The sequence below is a fragment of the Schistocerca cancellata genome, chromosome 1 (genome assembly GCF_023864275.1).
Source record: "Schistocerca cancellata isolate TAMUIC-IGC-003103 chromosome 1, iqSchCanc2.1, whole genome shotgun sequence".
NCBI lineage: Eukaryota > Metazoa > Arthropoda > Insecta > Orthoptera > Acrididae > Schistocerca > Schistocerca cancellata.
The window spans coordinates 535,023,761-535,044,784 of NC_064626.1; the positions used below are offsets into that span (position 1 = coordinate 535,023,761).

The window sequence follows — 21,024 nt, forward strand, 5'->3', positions numbered from 1 at the left end:
TAAGGAAGCGTCAGCTATAGTTTTCGTCTCAAAAAGTTTCGCAACTGTGTTTATGGGCATAAATTCTTTTCTGTAATGGACCAAAGGCTTTGCTCTCCACTTCAGTGCTTGAAATAGCATTACACAGAGAATGGCGCCGCGTCTTCAACGATGTGCTGTATTTCTCTCACGTGTTATTGACGACAATGATAAGGGGGAGCCCATGGCCTAGCGACCGTTTGTGTAGCTATAGGGAGGACGGGCATACTGTAGCTACCCATTTCACACTTCCTCCAGCCCAGATAAATTGAGCAAGTCGGTTGGTTCATTTGCATCAGGTGTGGTTTAGTGTGGGCCTTAGGCGGCTTGCAAAACACCACTTCTCATAGGCAGTTCCTGAGAACTGCCCGAAAAACCGAGATTTTTTGAGTACCGTACCAAAAATTACAAAAGTAGGTGATGGACACTCCTACAACGTCTATTGATGGGAAATCATAGAATTTTTTACCATTCGTTCTTACAGTGATGTTCTCGCGGAACTTCGAAGTTTTTTTTCGTTATAATTATCCGTTACCGAGACTCAGAGGTTCAAAGTTACCGCTGTTATGCAGAAAACCGCACAAATAGGTTTTAAGCCTTTTCTGCTCCGTGCGGCGCAATTATGTAAATAGCTAACCATAGAAAACGTCTCGAGTTTCAATTATACATTATTTAGACATTTACCTAGACGCACAATTTTCCCGTTTTCGAAAATCTTTACCTGTTATTAAGATACATCCGAAAAAAATGATTTCTGGGTTCCAAGGTTACCAGCTGTGTGACTGTAATTACTGTTCAGGGCAAATCACAGAAACTTTTTAAATCTGTTCTTAAGATGATACTTTTGGGAAGCCTGAAACATTTTTCGGTATCATTATTCGTTTCCGAGATCCAAAGGTTCAAAGTTAACGTATGTAAAGCACGTAGAATGTGCAAGAAATATCCGATCTGAGGCGTTAAGGTAGTTTTAACTGACATAGTGAACATGTGCCAAGGGTTCTGAAATCATCGTAAGGTTTTTGAGGTCACCAAACTATGTTGTCAATACCATTTTTTCACCAATAATACTATATGACGCGCTTTCTCTGTTTAATGGGCACTACCTGGCGGCGTAAGCACCTTACAAAAATTTACTTTGTCATACGGAATTCTTTCCACTTGCAATTCTATCACCGCGTTTTTGGTATACTGTAGGTTAACCGTAAAAAAAATGTTGTGTATTTTTATGTAAAGTAGTGCAAAAGGAAACTGCGATGGATGGGAGACGATTCAGTGTTAACCTTATATTGTGCATACTTGTTTGTTGTTTATGTATGTCAAAATATATAAATGTTTAGAAGTATGTAAATAAACTGCCAAAACATTACTGACTCACAGGATCTGTTATATATGAGGGTTGGAACTTTAATAGTGGAAACTGTTTATTTACAGCTCTTACAAAATAGATACGTGTTTCAAAGTTTTACTGATATTCAAAGTAGTCACCAGCATTGTATATAACACGTTGCCACCGATGTGGAGGCCGTAGGATACTCTTATCAGTGCCAGTTGTGTTGACAATTCGAAAAAAATGGTTCATCAGTCCTCTAGACTTAGAACTACTTAAACGTAACTAACCTAAGGACATCACACACATCCATGCCGGAGGCAGGATGCGAACCTGCGACCGTAGTGGTCGCGCGGTTCCATACTGAAGCGCCTAGAACCGCTCGGCCCTACCAGTCGTCTGACAATTTGAGCAACGCGGTCTATTGCCCGACGAATTTGTAGCAGTTCTGAAGCGAATGCCGTGAAGTGTTTCCTTCAGTTTAGAAATCGAGCTGAACTTACGAGGGCTCATGTCAGGGGAGTGCAGCAGGTGTATAGCTCTGAACAGCCCCATCAGTCAAACAAATCAGTAACAGCTTGCACTGTACGTACTTGAGCATTTTCCTGCAAAATGATGGTCAGGTCCTGGGGAGAGTATCATTACTTCTGTCTCTATGCTGTTCATTTTTGGAACAAACCTACGACCATCTTAGAGACGGAAGTGATGACACGTTCTGCATGACGTGACCATCATTTTGCAGGACAATGCTCAAGCACGTAGAGTGCAAGCTGTTACTGATTTGTTTGGCTGGTGGGGCTGCTAAGTGCTATACCACCTGCTGCACTCCCCTGACTTAATCCCACGTGAGTTCAACTCCATTTCTAAACTGAAGGGAACACGTCACGGCATTCGCTTCAGAACTGCTACAAATTCGTCAGGCAATAGACCGCGTCGTTCGAACTGTCAATACAACTGGCACTACTAAGAGTATCCTACAACTTCCTCATCGCTGGCAACGGGCTGTACACAATGCTGGTGGCTACTTTGAAGGTCAGTAAAACTTTGAAACACGTACCTATTTTCTACGAGCTGTAAATAAATAGCTGCCACTATTAAAGTTCCAACCCTCGTACAAGCAACACACGCTGCTGTAACAGGGAAAATAAAGGAATCAGCTGAAAAATGCCACTGTTGGAGCACAAAAAATACGAATATGCTCCAGTTTCAAAGATTCTGATAGAAAAGTGGGAACAGCAGTCCCATTCCTCACTCCACCGTCTTTATCAAAAATTTTGGCATGCGAATGTATTCGCCCTTTTTTGTGCTGAAAGAGAGCAGCAGAGACGAGAGGTAGTGATGGTCATTGAGAGACAGTGACAGTAAAAGCGAAAGATAGATGTATGAAGGTAGTAGCAATGGGAGTAAAAGAGAGAGGAGTCATGGAAGTGAAAAAGAGAGATGAGCGAAGATCATACATAGCCTTCAAGGGTCTGGACCTCCCCAGACTGGCGAGTAATACGAAAAACTGGTCCAGTTTCCTCCATCCCTTATACCCACGTGTTGAAGTTTCCCAGTCTAGGGGTCAAACGCTAAGCAAGTGGAGAGGAGACAATGGCGGTTGATGAGAAAGACAGCAGACTGTAAGCGAGAAAGAAAGATCCAGTGGCAATGGAAGAGAAAAAGAATGAGACAAAGGCAATAACTTTGGGACAGAGAGACAGTGAAAGTGTCAGAGAAGGAGACAGTGCTAACGAAGACCTAGAGGAGGGGATGAAATTAGTGACTGTGGGAGAGACGGACAGGGGAAGTGCCAATGAGAGAAAGGGAGACAGTGGCAGAGACACGTATACAGACAGTGGTAGTGAGAGGGAGATGCTGAGTATGAAGGCTTCACTACAAAGATAGATTGGGCAAAAGGATTTAGAATGTTCTGTGTTGAAAGAGCGCAATATATTCACATGTGAAAATTTTCGATGAGGAAGACGGAATGAGGATTGAGGCAGATGGTTCCCCACTTTCCTGTCAGAGTCTTATAAAGAGGAGCATAATCGCCTTGTTTTGTGCTCCGACACAAACATTTTTCAGCTGGTATGTAACTACCATTCAGAAAGCGAAAGCCAACGTACTTGTTTGCCTACCAACTGGGAGATACTCATAATTGACTGCAATGCCAGAAATCTGTTTCCATTTGGATACTGATACAGAAGAAGCGACGAAAAATTTTCCTGTTCCTGTTGCATCCACCAGCAATCTGATCCCCAGGACGGCAAACATTACATGGAAACGTAGTGGTTGGTAGATAAAAACATAATTCATAACCTGGAGACCACTGTGTATTGGCACCAAAGGCATGAAATCACTGTTTTTAAGGGGCTCTTCTCTTACACGATGAAAATAAAATGAAAACTAGAGACGTCTTTCCTATGGCCCTGCAACAGAAAGTCCTGAGTTTACTACATCAGGGTCACTGGAATCATAGTCCTTGCAAAACGAATGGCGTATGAGCGAGTCTTTTGGAAGAGGATCGACAAAGATCTTGAGCTCATTCTCACCAACTGTACACTCTCTCAACACCACCAAGCGGGGCCGCCTAAAAGGTATTGTATGTGATCGCAACCACTCAGCCTTGGATCTGATTTTGCGGGAGTGTTTTTGGCGGATCGGTGGCTCGTTGTTGTGGATGCTTTTAGTAACTATATACCTCCAGGTGCAGATGTTTATGTCCTGAAAGACGATTTGGGCGTTATCAAGAAGTTTTGCACGCTCGTTACTGGTAACAGTACATATTTCACCTCTCAGGAGTGGGAGGCACGTTGTGAGGCAAACGGCACCACACATATTCAGTTGGCACTATTTCACTCAGACTCGAACGACGTCGCAGAGAAATTCATGAGGAATTTTAAGACGCAACTTGACAATTCTCTTGGCCGTTACAATCAAGATGATGCCTAAAGTGTGTTTTTATCTTCATATCGCAGCACGTCTCAAGACGGTCACTGTCTAGAAGAGAAGTTACATGGTCGACTCCAAAGAATCGTTCTGCCTATTATCAAATGGCTGATCATAGTGACCTACCTAATGTTGTGTTGACACACAAATTCAGGTTACATGATCACACGTTCGCCTCCATATTCCCACAGGGCAATAGACTGCGGATTATGGCACGTAACACCAAACTGTTGGGTCGCTGCATGTTTGAGATTCAAACAGTAGATCAGGTCTATGCCAGGAAACACGTCAATCAGTTACACCTTTGATACTGATGTTCCTCAAATGACGAATATGTTGCAAGGTTCTCTTTTTCGGTAAAAATTCGTTCGGGATATCCTGCTGGCCAGTCACAGCACCCATGGCCAGAATTTCCCATACCTCAGGATCGCATCTCCATGGGTGGGGCCTTCGCCGAGGGCTTCAACACTGTCCCAATGTAAATCGACATCGCCGAACTTGAGTTACCTCATCCCTCTTTCACACCTCCTGGGAATGATCTGCACGACATCGTGATGGCTCCACCATCCATTCTCTAGAGATGGAAGAGATGCTATATCCTAGCGGCACTGCGATCGCCAGCGGTACAGCCATGTGTGCGGGCTGCCTCTACGGCAGACGTAAACAGTGTAACCATCACATAGTTTCAGTCAGCCTCACGGATGGCGCTAACTCTGCCAGAGGACCAGAGGACTGCAACGTTGCCGCACTACTTTTAAAACGCCAGTCAACTGAACTACTGCGTGAAGGTATCCTTCCGCTCGTCGAGCACTTTGGCAGTCACGTGACCCAACGACATCGAGTTGTCAGCGTGTTAATAACGTTATCATCACTGGACATCTATAATACATATATTTTACGATGATTCATGGTCGTCTCTACAAATGGCTTATTAGACGTGTAATATAACCCGCCCATGTACGGGTTGTACACCTCACATTCTTGAAAAGTGAGGTAAGCAATAATGTCTCAGCTATTGAAAGCCTCCAGTCCTGCTACAGCCTTCACTGTATCTCCTGGATACCGTAGAATATCAGCAGTCACCCAACCATTACCATGTTGATTTGCATCAGTATTCTCCATTGTACAGTTAAGAACACATACGACAAATACTGAAGGCCCTTGCAGAACAACTTGCGCTCCAACATTACAACTCAAGGTCACTACTATATTGTCAAAGGCTTTATAGGCCGTGTGACGTGCACGCCTAAATCTCCTCCTGTAGCGTGGCTCTCTGTTCGTCGTCCAATGCTGTTCCACGCGCAGCTGCACGACTAACGTCGTCTTTCCACGTGCATTACTTATAAAGATGCAACAGCATTGGACGGCGAACAGAGATGCCACGCTACAGGAGGAGATTTAGGCGTTCACCTCACACGGCCTATAAGGCCATTGACAATATAGTAGTGACCTTGAGTTGTAATGTTGGAGCGCAAGTCGTTCTGCAAGAGCCTTCCGTGTTTGTCGGATGTGTTCTTAACTTTACGATCGTGAACGGTGATGCAAATCAACTTGGTAATGGTTTGGTGACTGCTGCTATTGTGCGGTATCCAGGAGATACAGTGAAGGCTGTTGCAGGACTGGTGGCTTTCAATAACTGAGATAGTGCTTATCGCGCTTTTCTAAGTATGCGAGGTGTACGAGTGCGATATATGCTTCTAATATGATATTTGTAGTGAGGAGCAGGAATCTTCATAAAATAAATGAGTGTGATTCCGTCGCAGTATAGTTTAAAGGGCAAAGAAATTGTGTAAAAATTGAAGTGACTGGAGATCAAACATTTTATTACAGAAATCGAAATAAAGTACCTATCCTCCCCTCATCTCCCGCGATTTAAAAAAAAACAAAACAAATACATTGATCTTGCCAAAAGCCAAGAAGCGATTCTTCTGAGGGGAACCATGGGATGTTCTCTGTGTGAGGCATCTCTGGGCATCTCCGTGAGTCTTCCTGCCGCTTGTGACTTGAGTGTTGGCTGCGCTGCGGCCGTGCCCTAGTTTAATACGTATAATAAAGTATAAGTAGTGAAATTATCAGCGTGTTGTTAACGAGTCATATGCAAGTGTCTCCAAGAGCTCTACAGTGGTCTATGAGTGTCTACTTGCTCGATGATGCCCAGCAAGTCAGCGCCCCTCGAATAGATTTAGAATATGGGGCGAGTAAAGAACTTTGGTCAGGACTTTGTGACCAACCTACCATTAGTGGGTTTGTGTTTTTTACGTTGATACTCTTCATAAGAGTTAGAGATATATTTACTGTACTTGTAATAAGTGAGGTGACTTTGATTCGCTTCTATCACTCTGTAATGGTATAACCGTGATAAAACGGGGCAATAACTAAATAGCACATTCTGACGGCAGCCACAGCACAGAACTTATTTGTATTTTCTGCTAGGTTTCGAGAAATGATTTTGTTCTGGAAATTGTTGAAAGGATATCTCATTGAAGTCTCCACTAAATTTCATGATTACGCAAATCTTTGCAAATCTTGGAGATTTTGTGCTCTTTTAAGGCTGGGATACTTTTTCTTCCGATACAGTAATAGTGTTGTAAAATATTTTATTTTGGGAGTGCTATTTTACCTCTTATTAATTTAATTGGTATAAAACGCTTAATTTCCATCATCACTATTTCTTTGTATTTGAGTCACGCAGTTTTTACAAAAGGAAAAGGAATCGTTTCTTGGGAAGGCGTCATGCAAATTTTTATCTCTTTAAATACGTTTGCAGATACTAATTCCTGTATCCATTATGAGGGTCTCTTTTTTTTTCTTCTTATTGTTTGTAGCTGATAATAAGAGGTATGATACCTCATCGAATCTTTTAAGTACGTGCGTGCACCGGAACTAACTGCTTATACATAATTTTCAGAGAATTTTGCGCAATTCCGGACAAGGTTTTATGCCCACCACTCACAGTAGGCCTAAACATGAACTTATGCCAACATACCGAGCGTAACTGAAATCGCAACCAAGTACAATTGTGCGAAAAGATTATCTATTCAAAATCAGATTCAAAAATTACTTACATGTTTCATTAACTGCATCATCTGAATCAGGATGTCGGTAGAAGCAGCGATTTATTAATTTATTTTCGATATAGAATATGACTTCTACATATATCCGGCATTATAGTGTATAACAGTAATTACATTTTCAGTCAGCTTTTCAATGATCATCACTTACAGAACTAACGAAAGTACGTACCCTCAGCCATGAAGAAGTAGCAGCAGGCCATTTCGGATCCTGTGACAAATGAACACCGGAATCATGAAGCCACCAGTCAGAATTTTCTGACAGCTCAGCATAATACGTAGTGTAGTGGTTCAAGCCAAAGAAATCTGCCGTATCTGTGACAAAAAAAGCAAATAGAGAAATCAGTGAATTCTACGGAAACGTTTTTGTAAATAATTTACGCCGAATATCGGCTTGGTTCTTTAAAAATGGCACACTGTTCATTTTTGTGCAATCTGATCATGTGTTCCGTATCTAATGACCTTGTCAGTGATGCCATTTCTTATCTACTTTCGTTCGTTGTGCAAGAAAGGATATCTAGTGACAAAGTATCTAAGATTTAATGTGATGAAATACAATGTTCACGGGCTAAACAATTAAGGAAAGTAGTCCACCCTTCAATACATTGTATTGGAAGCGAAAAGTGCTCTGGCTGAAGGGAATTAGAAGCTACAAATATAAATCTGATATTACTGTGATAAAACTAGAAGAGAATGATTATCTTCATTGTAGTTGATTATAACTAAAAAAGGAGAGCATTATCAGATAGCAAAATGTTTCATCACTTGTTTATTAGTGCGTACTGGCCGAGAGAAAAGTTCGAAAGTTTACTCTTTGGAAACTTCTATTATGTGACTGAATCTTATTTAGATACTAGCAGTGTATACACTACTGGCCATTAAAATTGCTACACCAAGAAGAAATGCAGATGATAAACGGGTATTCATTGGACAAATATATTATACTAGAACTGACATATGACTACATTTTCACGCAATTTGGGTGCATAGATCCTGAGAAATCAGTACCCAGAACAACCACCTCTGGCCGTAATAACGGCCTTGATACGCCTGGGCATTGAGTCAAACAGAGCTTGGATGGCATGTACAGGTACGGCTGCCCATGCAGTTAATCAAGAATAGAGACTGGCGTATTGTGACGAGCCAGTTGCTCGGCCACCATTGACCAGACGTTTTGAATTGGTGAGAGATCTGGAAAATGTGCTGGCCAGGGCAGCAGTCGAACATTTTCTGTATCCAGAAAGGCCCGTACAGGACCTGCAACATGAGGTCGTGCATTATCCTGCTGAAATGTAGGGTTTCGCAGGAATCGAATGAAGGGTAGAGTCACGGGTCGTAACACATCTGAAATGTAACGTCCACTGTTAAAAGTGCAGTCAATGCGAACAAGAGGTGACCGAGACGTGTAACCAATGGCACCCCATACCATCACGCCGGGTGATTCGCCATTATGGCGATGACGGATACACGCTTCCAATGTACGTTCACCGCGATGTCGCCAAACACGGATGCGACTATCATGATGCTGTAAACAGAACCTGGATTCATCCGACAAAATGACGTTTCGCCATTCGTGCACCCAGGTTCGTCGTTGAGTACACCATCGCAGGCGCTCCTGTCTGTGATGCAGCGTCAAGGGTAACCGCAGCCATGGTCTCCGAGCTGATAGTCCACGCTGCTGCAAACGTCGTCGAACTGTTCGTGCAGATGGTTGTTGTCTTGCAAATGTCGCCATCTGTTGACTCAGGGATCGAGACGTGGCTGCACGATCCATTACAGCCATGCGGATAAGATGCCTGTCATCTCGACAGTTAGATATACTAGGCCGTTGGGATCCAGCACGGCGTTCCGTATTACCCTTCTGAACCCACCGATTCCATATTCTGCTAACAGTCATTGGATCTCGACCAACTCGAGCAGTAATGTCGCGATACGATAAACCGCAATCGCGATAGGCTACAATCCGACATTTATCAAAGTCGGAAACCTGATGGTACGCATTTGTCCTCCTTACACGAGGCATCACAACAACGTTTCACCAGGCAACGCCGGTCAACTGCTGTTTGTGTATGAGAAACCGGTTGGAAACTTTCCTCATGTCAGCACGTTGTAAGTATCGCCACCGGCGCCAACCTTGTGTGAATGCTCTGAAAAGCTAATCATTTGCATATCACAGCATCTTCTTCCTGTCGGTTAAATTTCGCTTCTGTAGCACGTCATCTTCGTGGTGTAGCAATTTTAATGGCCAGTAGTGTATATTATCTTCTCAAAAGTTTCCAACACCTATCGGTGGACGGGGTCCACTCACCCTTCCCCTTCATGATAGGTTGAACTCTGTTGGAGATTCTTTGAATGAGATATCTGAATTTCTGTGGAGGAACGGCATTCCACTCCTCATTCCTCACCAGAGGTAACAGGCAGACAACACTGTGTGAGAAAACAGCAGAATCAATGTGGGACGTACAACGAACGTATCCGTTTGGATAGTGCGGCGAAATTTGGCGTTAATGGTCTATGGCAGCAGACGACCGACGCGAGTGCCTTTCCTAACAACACGACATTGCGTATCTCCTGGGCTCGCGCCCATCAGTCGGATCCTAGATTACTGTAAAACCGTGGCCTGGTCAGATGAGTCCCGATTTCAGTCGGTAAGAGCGAATGGTAGGGTTCGAGTGTGGCGCAGACCACACGAAGCCATGGACCCAAGTTGTCAACAGCGCACTGTGCAAGCTGGTGGTGGCCTCATTATGGTGTGGGCTGTGTCTGCAGGGAATAGACTGTATCCTCTAAAGCCAACTGAATCGATCATTGACTGTAAGTGGTTATGTTCGGTTACTTGGAGACCATCTGCAGCCTTTCATGGTCATCACTTTCCCAAACTATATGGTTCAAATGGCTCTGAGCACTATGGGACTTAACATCTATGGTCATCAGTCCCCTAGAACTTAGAACTACTTAAACCTAACTAACCTAAGGACATCACACAACACCCAGTCATCACGAGGGAGAGAAAATCCGTGACCCCGCCGGGAATCGAACCCGGGAACCCGGGCGCGGGAAGCGAGAACGCTACCGCACGACCACGAGCTGCGGACCCCAAACTATAAAAAAATTGTAATGGATAACAATGCATCATGTCACCGGGCCACAATTGTTCGTGATTGGTTTGAAGAAAATTCGGGACAATTCGAGCGAATGGTTTGACCTCCCACATCGCCCGACACGAGAGGTCAGCTCGTGCACAAAATCCTGCAGCGGCAACACTTTCGCAAGTATGGACGGCATGTGGAGGCACCATACCTCACTATTTCTGCAGGGGACTTCCAGCGACGTGTTGAGTCCATGTGATGTCGAATTGTTGCACTACACCTGGCAAACGGAGGTCTAACACGACACTGGAAGGTATTCCATTATTTGTGTATCCTCAGTGTAAATCTCGTGCTTTTATTGTTTTGATCATGAAAAATAAGTTTTAAAAACCTGAAATTCAGAACAGTATTTTGTAAAAAAATGATTTCTGGTTGTAAGTTCTATCATAATTTTTCGAAAAGTTTTTGTGATTTTCATGGCTGGAGGAGTGGTTGGGGGGTGGGGGGGTTGGGGGGACAGGAGGAGATTGTATGATTGAAGAAGGGCCTTCTGGCACCTAAAATTGTAGAAACCAAGCACAGATTTTTGTCATATACGTACTACAGATTACAACATTAATTAAAATAACTATACATTAACACCTTTCACTCTGAAAAAACTGCTAGACAAAGGTTTAAAAGAACAACCCAGCCATTTCCCTTAAACAGTGGAGAAACCACGGAAAACCTAAATCTGGATAGATCGATAGGGACCTGTACCGCTGTTCTTCCGAATATGAAGGTAGTGTGTCAAACGAAGCTAACGAAGATGCAGAGAGCGAAGTCCAGAACAAATTCGAGAGAAGACGTGCATGCTGAAGTAATTTACTCGAGAATGTGTAGTAAATATTACCAACTTTGCGAAATTTTACGCTTCATCAACTGGAAATTTGACGCTTAGCAAAGTAAAAATTATGGGATGTTAAACGCGTGTTTTTATCAATATTTAAAGCCGTTTTTGCTTGAACTCATATTTGCTAATTCACGTTTGTTTTTGTAAATTATAAAAGACGTGAATTCTTCTTCTTTAAGTTTTCTTGGAGGGTAGAATTCCACAGTTTTTCATGAATCTGGGGCATCATTAGTTATTCTTCTGATAATTCGGCTGAGAACTTCAGAGCTACTATTAACGAAAGTACGGAAGTGGAAACGCTAATACTGGCCATTTCTTTGCGTTCAAAACAAGATGTTCATTCAGAAATGGGCCGTACTTTGCTCCAAACAAAATAGTGGAACATTCGGAAAATAGTCAGCTCCATAGCCCAAATATTTATTCTGTCTTACGGAAAGCAGCCACAAAGTGTAATTGTTGGGGATATCAGTTCAAATGTAATATTTGTTCTGCAGCTAAATTCTGTTTTTACCTATCCAGTACTTGGATTTCCTGTTCGTGATCTTCTCTCTTTGCTTTATCATTTCTCCTCAGTTTTTTGGCCTCTTTTGCAGCAGCTTTGGTTTGGCAAGTTTTCTCACCAACAATGCCATGTTACAGCCAAGAGGTATTCCTAATAACGATAAGATTAGGCCTCTACTTTCTGCTCCACCATTAAAACAAATTACAACCTCTAACATACCTATAACAAAACCGATGAAAGAAATCCTTGATAGATTGCTGCACTGTTGCTAGATTTCAGCTGCAAAGCAAGAAAGACTGCAGGAGAAAACAGAAGTCTCTCATTGAGCTGAGACAACACTATAGCATTATCGTGGAGACATATACAAAAGCAGTTACATGGTTGGTTGGAGTAGACACGTAGAGCTATGTCCAGCCCACTGCATCTGTCAGGGCTTTTCTCTCACCGGCTCAGATTGTAGTGTGATGGTGTTGAAACCAACGAACCATGTTTTGGACAGGCTTTTATAGGGTGGGGCAAATAAAAATGGTATAAAAAACAGAGTTCCACGGTACAAAGCAACACAGCACAGGAAAGGAAATACAGTATTCATCTGACTGTAGTAGACGTTCAAAGTGACCACCATTGATCTCTTGGCACTTTTGGGTCCTGGCTAGCAAGATGTTGAAAGCGGATCGAAGCTGGATTGCTGGAATTGCTTGAGTCTCATCAGAAATGTTCTGCTGCAGTTCTCGAAGTCTACGGGGGTTGTTGCGATACACCTTAGACTTGAGGGCTCCCCTCACAAAGCAATCGTGCACTGACAGCTCAAGTGACCTAGGTGGCCAGCTAGAGCCGCGACCAGACTGACCTCTGCTAACAACTCTGTCAGGCATGAAGACGGTGGAAATGTGCTCCAAGGTTCGGCCAGTTGAACGGGCACTTGCTCAATTCTGTTGGAACTAACTACAGGTGTTTTCCTCTTACGTTAATGCTGTCACAGGTGGTTCAAAATGTTGACAATGTAATTCGCTGATGTTAACAACTGATGAAAGAATATGGGACCAATAATGCACACCAAACCCCAACCTTCCAGTCACGTACTGGCGTTTCGAGGAAGTTAAGCGGATTCTCCACTTCCCAGAACCTGCGGTTCTGTGCATTGAGATAACCATTCAGGTGAAACCCTGCTTCATCAGACATAAAGAACAGATCCACGCCGAAGCCATCTATTGTTGTCTTAGTGAACAGCCACTCACAAAACTGGAGGCGGTGAGGAACTTATGCTGGTTTTAATGCATGAACAACAGACGATCGGTAGGGATGCATTTACAGATCCAGTTGGAGTATTCGTTCGCATGATCGACATGATATGCCGGTTTCTTGCGATAGGCATCAGGTTGATTAGGTAGAACTCTGGAGTATTTTCTGGTGAACAGCAGCCACATTTTCTGTTATGTGGGCACGTTTCGGTATGTTTTTTGACATGTTCTAAACAGGTCCTGTGTGACGCCATTTTCGGACTAAGCGTTTGCTGGCACTTTGACACCGTTAAACTTCTCAGCAAACAACTGACCACACCGTTTCCACGACTTTGTTCTGTCATAAAGTTCCACAATGAACACCCGTTGCTCCTCTGTGAGCACCATCGTCTCTTTTGCACTGCTCCAATCACAATGACACAGCCCGCACTACGCTCCGAACCGTTGTGTAACTCGTGGCGGGCGTACACGTGATGTGCGCGTCAGGGGCTGTGGTTATGTGCATACATTTACGTCCAGTTGTACCCACTCGTCCGGGCGTTCACAGTTCATGTTTGCCCATGTAGCCATTGTGCCGAAGGTTTGTTGTCAATTATGTCCTTGTGCGTGTGTTTCATAGTTTCTGATCCTGTATGTGATAAGAAATGGAGGCGTAAGTATCCTCGAGCAGCTACAAACACTTGTTTGTATCCACATCATGAGTATACCACACTGCCTCCAAACTCGTTTCGTGAATCATCATCCACAACAGAGATAAAGATTAGCTACCTTTGACAATGCAGAATTACCAGATTTCGTACCAAGAAAGCATTCACAAAAAAGAACGCAAATAGAAATGGAATACGCACGAAAAATATAACGTCATAACAAACCATATCCTCCAACTGATTTCAAACAATTTCTTTGTTTCAAGACATAATTTTTTGCATAGCCATGTGCAACAACTACAGTATATGTTGATCTACACTTTCACTCTGCAGACTATTGTGAAATGCATGGCAGAGGATGCCTCCCATTGTACCATTTATTAGATCTTTTTCCCGTGGCGTTCGAGTACGGAGTGCAAGAGGAATAAATGGCGTGAATGTCTCTGTGCACGTTTTAAATAGTCTAATCTTGTCTTAAAAGTCAGTGCGGTAGCAATATGGAAGGGTTATTAATACTGATATATTCCTATATTTATCAAAGCTGATTCCTAAAACTTTGGAAGTGTGGTAAAGTTCGGGTCTGTCATCAAAATTCTGTCAGTTCAGGTTCTTCAGCATCCGTGTGATTGTCTCTCACGAGTGAAAGAAACCTGCGGTTATTTGTGTTGCTCTTCTTTGTATACATTCAATATTTGTAAAGTTTTTTTCAGATGGTATTTCACTGTAGACAGCTGAGCCATCTATGAAAAGTCTGAGATTACTCTCAATATTATTTGTTTGATCATTAATGTGCCGTCACAAGACGTCACGCAGCATGGATGGTCGAGCAATTCAGTGGCGGCGCTCTACCACGTCCGTCGCGCGACAGGCGCCACAGCGAGGACCTTCTGGAGAGGAAGAGGCGGGAGTGGAGTCTTGTTTTGGAGAGCGAGCGAGTAACAAACGGCGGGCACATACCAATAGAGGAAACGGCCGTTGCGTTTGACTGCACGCTGTGGCTGCCGTGGCGGGACAGCACCAACAATGAAGATTGCGCTAGCCGGTCATTTGCGATACGGCGAGGCTGAGCGCAGTATGCTTCAGAGCCAGCTGGGTGGTTGTTCCTGAAGCAGAACCCGGAAACAGCGAGTTTTCCTGTTTGAGTCTGTTGTAAGACAGGGCTGTCTTCTCGTGGTTGGATGTCTGCAGATGCTGTAAGTTAGTGTGGACTGCTGAATGTACTGTGTGTAATTATGCCTGATCAGCACACATTATATTATCAATACTCGCTGTGTGACTTGGATTCACGTCTCTAAATTCCTTATAAATATTCTTTTTTTTCAGATGGCTGTTTGGTTGGTAACTTTCACTTTGACTTCATTTGAGCTTCATTTGTGTTTTAGTAACCACCCGCTTCTTATTTAACGTGTATTTCCTTTTAAGATTAGAAGTAGAATTTGCTACTTTACATAATAGTTTTAGTGTCTGATAATGATTACTGACACTTTGTGCGCAAGTTAATGAGCTATTTGGTGAAATGAATTAATTTATTACAGTGCTCTTAGTTTTAACTGATTTTAATTGCGAAGCTGTGCTGGTGTTTCATGTACGGTATTTTCCAATGTAAGTGGTTTTTACAATATTTCTTTGGCATCTCGGTTTTGTAAAATTTCTCCATTCACGTGCTACAGAGCTGACTCGTTATTTCATGTTTTACTAGTTCTTCTGAGAGATGAAACTACCTTAAACTATGCTTAAAATTATACTGTATATACGAGCAAATAAATGACGAGAGCTCATTTAAAGGAAACAAAAATAAGTTAGCGAGGGGCTACAACTACTCACAGCTCAGCACTGTCCTACCACTCGTTCTAGCAGTATAATTAATATACAATGCTAACAATATGGGTCCCTACACGCTTTCTTGGGACACAATTGATGATACCTGGAACATAAAAACGAGCGCAAGAGATCTTGACGTCTTACAAAATCCATGTTTGTTAGAAAAAAACTCCAGAAATCAATTAGAGATTATTTTATCTGCATGCGCTATCCCTTGGAATCTCGGCTATACCGCAATACAGTCAGACTGCACGCTACCATCTTACCACAACTCGTCTACCAGTGGAAGACTCTCCGTCCAGTTCCGGTAAATATAAGCAAATTTACCTGCTGGAATACACGAAGCTCCGCACAACACCGAGGCGCCAACGTTGTCCCAGGCGGCGCCACCATCGCAGAACTATTTTCTTACACTAGTCACACGCTGCCTAATAACCGATCAAGTAGGCTTCTGCTGGGTGAGTATGAGAGCAGCAGCCTGACGCATGGCTGGAGTGTTCCAGCCAAGCTCCAGTCCTGGACATTAGCCGTCTCTCTGAGCAGTCAAGCCATCACTGGATGCAGCTGCAGCACCGCCGACAGCAGTCTCTTAGAACTGCAGCCTCGTACGGTCGCCGTTTGCCACCGACCGCAGCCTACTTGGTTTCAGCTTCTGTGTATGCTGCACAAGCTGCTACGCTCTCGATGTATGCAGATACCGTTCCCCACCCACCATGGCCTCGCTGGATGTTGCCTGCATACGTTCTTCGAGCTGCCCAGCCATCACCAGGTGCCACCTCTGGTCATCACTGCTCATTGGGACTCGGCGTTTGTAGACACTGTGAGAAGCTGAGTCTCTGCGAGAACTTTCTGTTGGTGGGTTGCAGTGTTAACCTTACTGCTAAGCAGTAACCATTTTTCTCTTGTGTCAATCAGTGACTCTTATCTTCTTGTGTGGACAGGTCTCCACTTCACCTGTTGTACAGGTTCAATAATCAGTGAGCAGTGAGGTAGCAGTTCATCCGTATCCACATACTCTACACCTCCCGCTGCCTTGATCCCCCTCATCCCCTGGTTGCTCCACTCCTCTCCAACCCCCGCCCTCTGCCGCGCCTTCACTGTTGTGTCCCCCCTACCCTCCATCTCTACATCCTTCATCTCCTTTCCCAAGGTGGCTTCCATCGACTCCCCCTCCCAGATGATGTCCTTTCTCCCTCCATGTATCCCTCCTATCAACTCTGATCCTCACCTCCTCCTCTCTTCCTTTGTCCTTTTCCTGGGCTCTCTCTCCCCCCCTTGCATTCTGTTTTTTCCCCACCTGCCCTCTCTCTGCATCCCTTCTCTCCCCCGAGTCCTTTTGTATTCCCCTCCTCTGCCTCTCCCCATTCCCTCTCATGTCTGCCCTGCCCCCCCCCACCCCTTATGAGTCCTCTGCCTCCGTCGGTCCCCCCCTCCCCCCACTTCGTTTTTCCTCTCCTCCCCCTTTTCCCCCCTTATCTGTCCAGGCCCCCCCCACCCCCCATCTGCCCTTATCTGTGGTGTGTCATCTTCGTGCTGACTTTTTAGTGCAGTGTTTCCAGTGAGTGTTAAGTGTTGTGCGTCTTTTCTGAAGTGTTGTGACCCAAAATCATACTGTCGCTGGGTGTGATTTTTATACTTTGTAACCTCCCCGCAAAAATATTTTAAATGGAAATGGAAATGGAGCCAAGCGTAATCTCCCCGTACAGATTAATAATTAAATGAAAATGTGAGCCAAGAGTAACCTCCCAATACAATTATTAAATTAAATGAATTTTTAAATATTGTAACCTTTGAACAAAATTGATTTTAATGTAACCTCTGAACAAATTGGCTCCGATTTATAGTCGCTGTGCAAAGAATGCATTCACACTTAATATTCCCACAAAATTCTTTTCTCATTTAATGTCAAGTTCGGAATAGAAAAATTCCTAGACACCAAAAATAATAAAAAAGTTTCTGTAACCTGATAAATTTTATAAGGACAGCAGCGCTGACCTTCGGCCCTGTTTTCTGAATAAAAAAGCAAAAAATTCTTACCTCAATAAAACTGCAATTATATCCGCTCTTAATTACTCATTTTTCGACACAGCTTTGTGCAATGCTGGCGTATATTTTTATTTTTTGATTATTGGAAGGATCCTGCAGAGTCCTGACCAGAGTCGCGAGCAGAGCACTCCCGCCGACTAGCACGGACTAACGACTACTGTCGACAGACTACTACTGTCGACTCGCGCGGTCAAGCGCAGACTAGCAACAGCTAACGATAAACTACTCTCTGGTCAGAGATTCTGTCATGCCTCGCCCATCGCTGGCAATGTATACATCTTACAACTTCTTGCGAACAGAAACCAGACTGTCGCCGTGTTTTTTTAATTGTCTGTCTACTATTTCACCTGTCTGCTTCCTGTGTATTTTATTGGCATCGCCAACCCTTTGTTTTCTGTTTGAACTTTCCACAATTTTCCACCGTTTTACAATTTAAGTCACCGTTTTATCGCCTGACTTTTTTTTGTTTATTACCTTCTACTTATGTTTGAAAAATTCTGTAGGCCGAAGAGTGGCATACTAGGCTGCTGCCAGGCCGCCCCCTTCGAGGGGAATCGAAAATCAATAAAGAAAAAAAGCGTAGTTCATCAATACTGGTGGAATGTCAATTAAAGAGTGTTGTGTTCCCTTCTGGTCACGGGACACAGGAAAGTAAATTAGATCGTAAAATTTTAAACGTGGCTGTAACTACAGCAACTGTATGACTGTAATTTTGGTGAGGTTGAAAAAAAATCAGCCAATCAGTTGCAATTAAAGGTTTATTGGAACTCTTGACCTAGGTTCCGACAACTTTAAGATTGGTGCAATGGACATTGCTACACCACGTGCTGGTTAAATACAGGGTGTAAATTTTAAGTTGACAAACCAGAATTTGTCCGCAGCTCGTGGTCGTACGGTAGCGTTCTCGCTTCCCGCGCTCGGGTTCCCGGGTTCGATTCCCGGCGGGGTCAGGGATTTTCTCTGCCTCGTGATGACTGGGTGTTGTGTGCTGTCCTTAGGTTAGTTAGGTTTAAGTAGTTCTAAGTTCTAGGGGACTGATGACCATAGATGTTAAGTCCCATAGTGCTCAGAGCCATTTGAACCATTTTTTAGTAACGAGTGAACTCATTAACTAACAGAGTAAACAAAGTAAAAGATTGAGGAAAAGACTAACCCAACCGCTAACTAAAAATGAACGTGTTCCCGTTTAAGTTTTGGTGGTCCTGAAAAGGAACGACTGGTTTTGTTTTATTGTTGATTATTTGCAAACACTTGCAAGTAAATGAATTTCGGGGTGCTTGTTTCCAGTGAGTCCCCTCGCCTCTCACTTTAGGCCTGCTTGTTGTCCGTAAATCCCTTGCCTCTCACCGTTTTAAAGAAATCAAATGGTCAAAGTGATGAGCTCCAACTTCGATGCATTTATTGACTCATGCTGTAAATCCCTGAACACATCTTGATAACAAGTCTAGTGTAATTACAGCGCAAGCATATCTTATTCTCATCATGTTTTCGCAAGTGGTAAGGCGTTTCCTGATAAACGATGTCTTTCAGATAATCCCACAAGAAAAAATCTGGCGAGGTAAGGTCAGGCGATCTGGCTGGACAATTCGCAGGACCTGCCCTGCCGATCCAGCGACCATGGTGAAGTCGATCTAGTACATCACGCGCTACTAATGAATAATGCACTGGACAACCATCACGTTGAAACCCCTTCGAAATTCGATGCTCAGGTCTTCAAGTAAATCTGGCAGTTCATTTGCATGTAGGTTTGTATATTTGTTGCCATTCAAATTACTGTCGCTAAAATTTGAACCGATCAGTTTATCGCCAATTATACCACACCAAATATTAACTGACCAAGGTCGCTGATGGTTGACTTCTCGAATCCAGTGTGGGTTCTGTTCACTCCAGTAATGCATGTTATGGCGACTAACTTCGACGTGGTTTGTGAATATTGCCTCATCGGAGAAAAGTACTCTGGCAAAATAGTTTTGGCTTGTTTGCATCCGCTGAACTGCCCTGTGACAAAACGTTAGACGGTTTTGGAAGTCATCGCCACGTAGTTCCTGTTGCATGGATACATGGTATGGATGAAAGTTGTGGAGCTTCAGGATTTTCCAAACACTCATGTGTGAAATTCCTGATTGCGATGATATTTCTCTTGTGCTCGCAAGTGGATTATAAGCCTCAGCAGCTAGGACTGCCACTTGATTGTTTTATACACAAACAGTAGCTACACGGGTTATTTTTTCTGGTTCACACTACCTTCCACAGTAAACTGTTTAATAACTCGAACAAAAGAGGACAGTGACCGTACTTGGCCAGGAAAACGCTGCGCATAAAGCGCGACTGAATCGCCAAAATTTCCCCCACTTTCTCCATAAATGTGCACCATCTCAATTTTTTCTTCCACAGAAAGATAATTCATAATGACATATGCCACCTGTTAATCTCAAGAGAGGAAAGATAAGGGGCGTCGAGAAGGGCAGGGTTAGAATTTCTATGAGCGAGAAGCGGCCCGATCGGTGTAATTCCGCCTAGCAGTACTAACTCCGCGTCAAACGCGACTGATAGCGAGCAAAAGCCACGAACGCAGTCACACAAGGTGGTCAAACATAAGTCGCCCAAAAGACAATCGTTATAAATGATGTATTGCGGTCTGAATGCTCAGACGGATAAAAGATACAGTGCATTTATTATATTAATACTTATAATTTCTAAAGCCCAGTCTTATTACGAGAAAGGGCGAATTTCTCGTTCCTGCGCTACCTATCGTCGGCACTCCGAAACATTACGCCGCCCATCAGCAAGGGCTGGATAAGACCATCGATTATCGATCAGAGCTGAGTGGGATATCAGTTATCGTACATAATACTAAAAATGTAAACGACGTAACAGCCGCGATATTCCGAAATAAAATAAAGGTGTGTACAATGTGATTTAAGTCAATAAATTTATGAATGTCGCTTTCTACGTTTTTCCACCCGAAACTAAAAGACTCAAATTAAGCAAGCACTCCAGTTGTGAGACTTCTCGACAAACAAGAGTGATTACTTCGAATCTAATAAAAAATTAGGCTCGTGAGTCAGTTAGTTTTTTAGTTAATGAGTTCACTCGTTAGTAAGTAGGATATTTGGTTAGTTAGCTAGTCAGATGATTTGTTTGATAATTAAAAGTTGTATGGCCTCTTGACCACGTAACAAACAAAACCTATCCTAATCTGAGGAAAAAATTAATATTTGGGTCAAAATTTCTAGAACTCTAATTTCTCTCCCTCAAACCCCACCCTATAGGGAGAGAAGGGGAGTTTTAGTTTTAGCGAATCAAAATTTACGAAGTAAATAAGCATTTTTTTTTTATCCGCAGCCATTTTTCACGCAAAAATGAGAACATGGATTTTCTTGAATCACAGCGCCAACTACCAAGAATCAAAACAAATGCTTAAGACAAAATGTACGAA

The 21,024-nt window shown here is 43.3% G+C and overlaps 1 protein-coding gene across 2 annotated transcripts in view; it reads right to left on the minus strand.

The window, feature by feature from the left end:
* Window positions 1–21,024, minus strand: part of LOC126179475 (myrosinase 1-like) — a 136,239-nt gene that overhangs the window by 47,277 nt on the left and 67,938 nt on the right. For both annotated transcript variants that reach the window (XR_007536682.1, XM_049924611.1), the window contains exon 8: window positions 7,520–7,662. Coding sequence is in view for 1 of the 2 variants with exons in the window: in XM_049924611.1 (XP_049780568.1) it covers window positions 7,520–7,662 (143 nt within the window). In the remaining variant the exon portion in view is untranslated. The remainder of the gene's footprint in view (window positions 1–7,519; window positions 7,663–21,024) is intronic.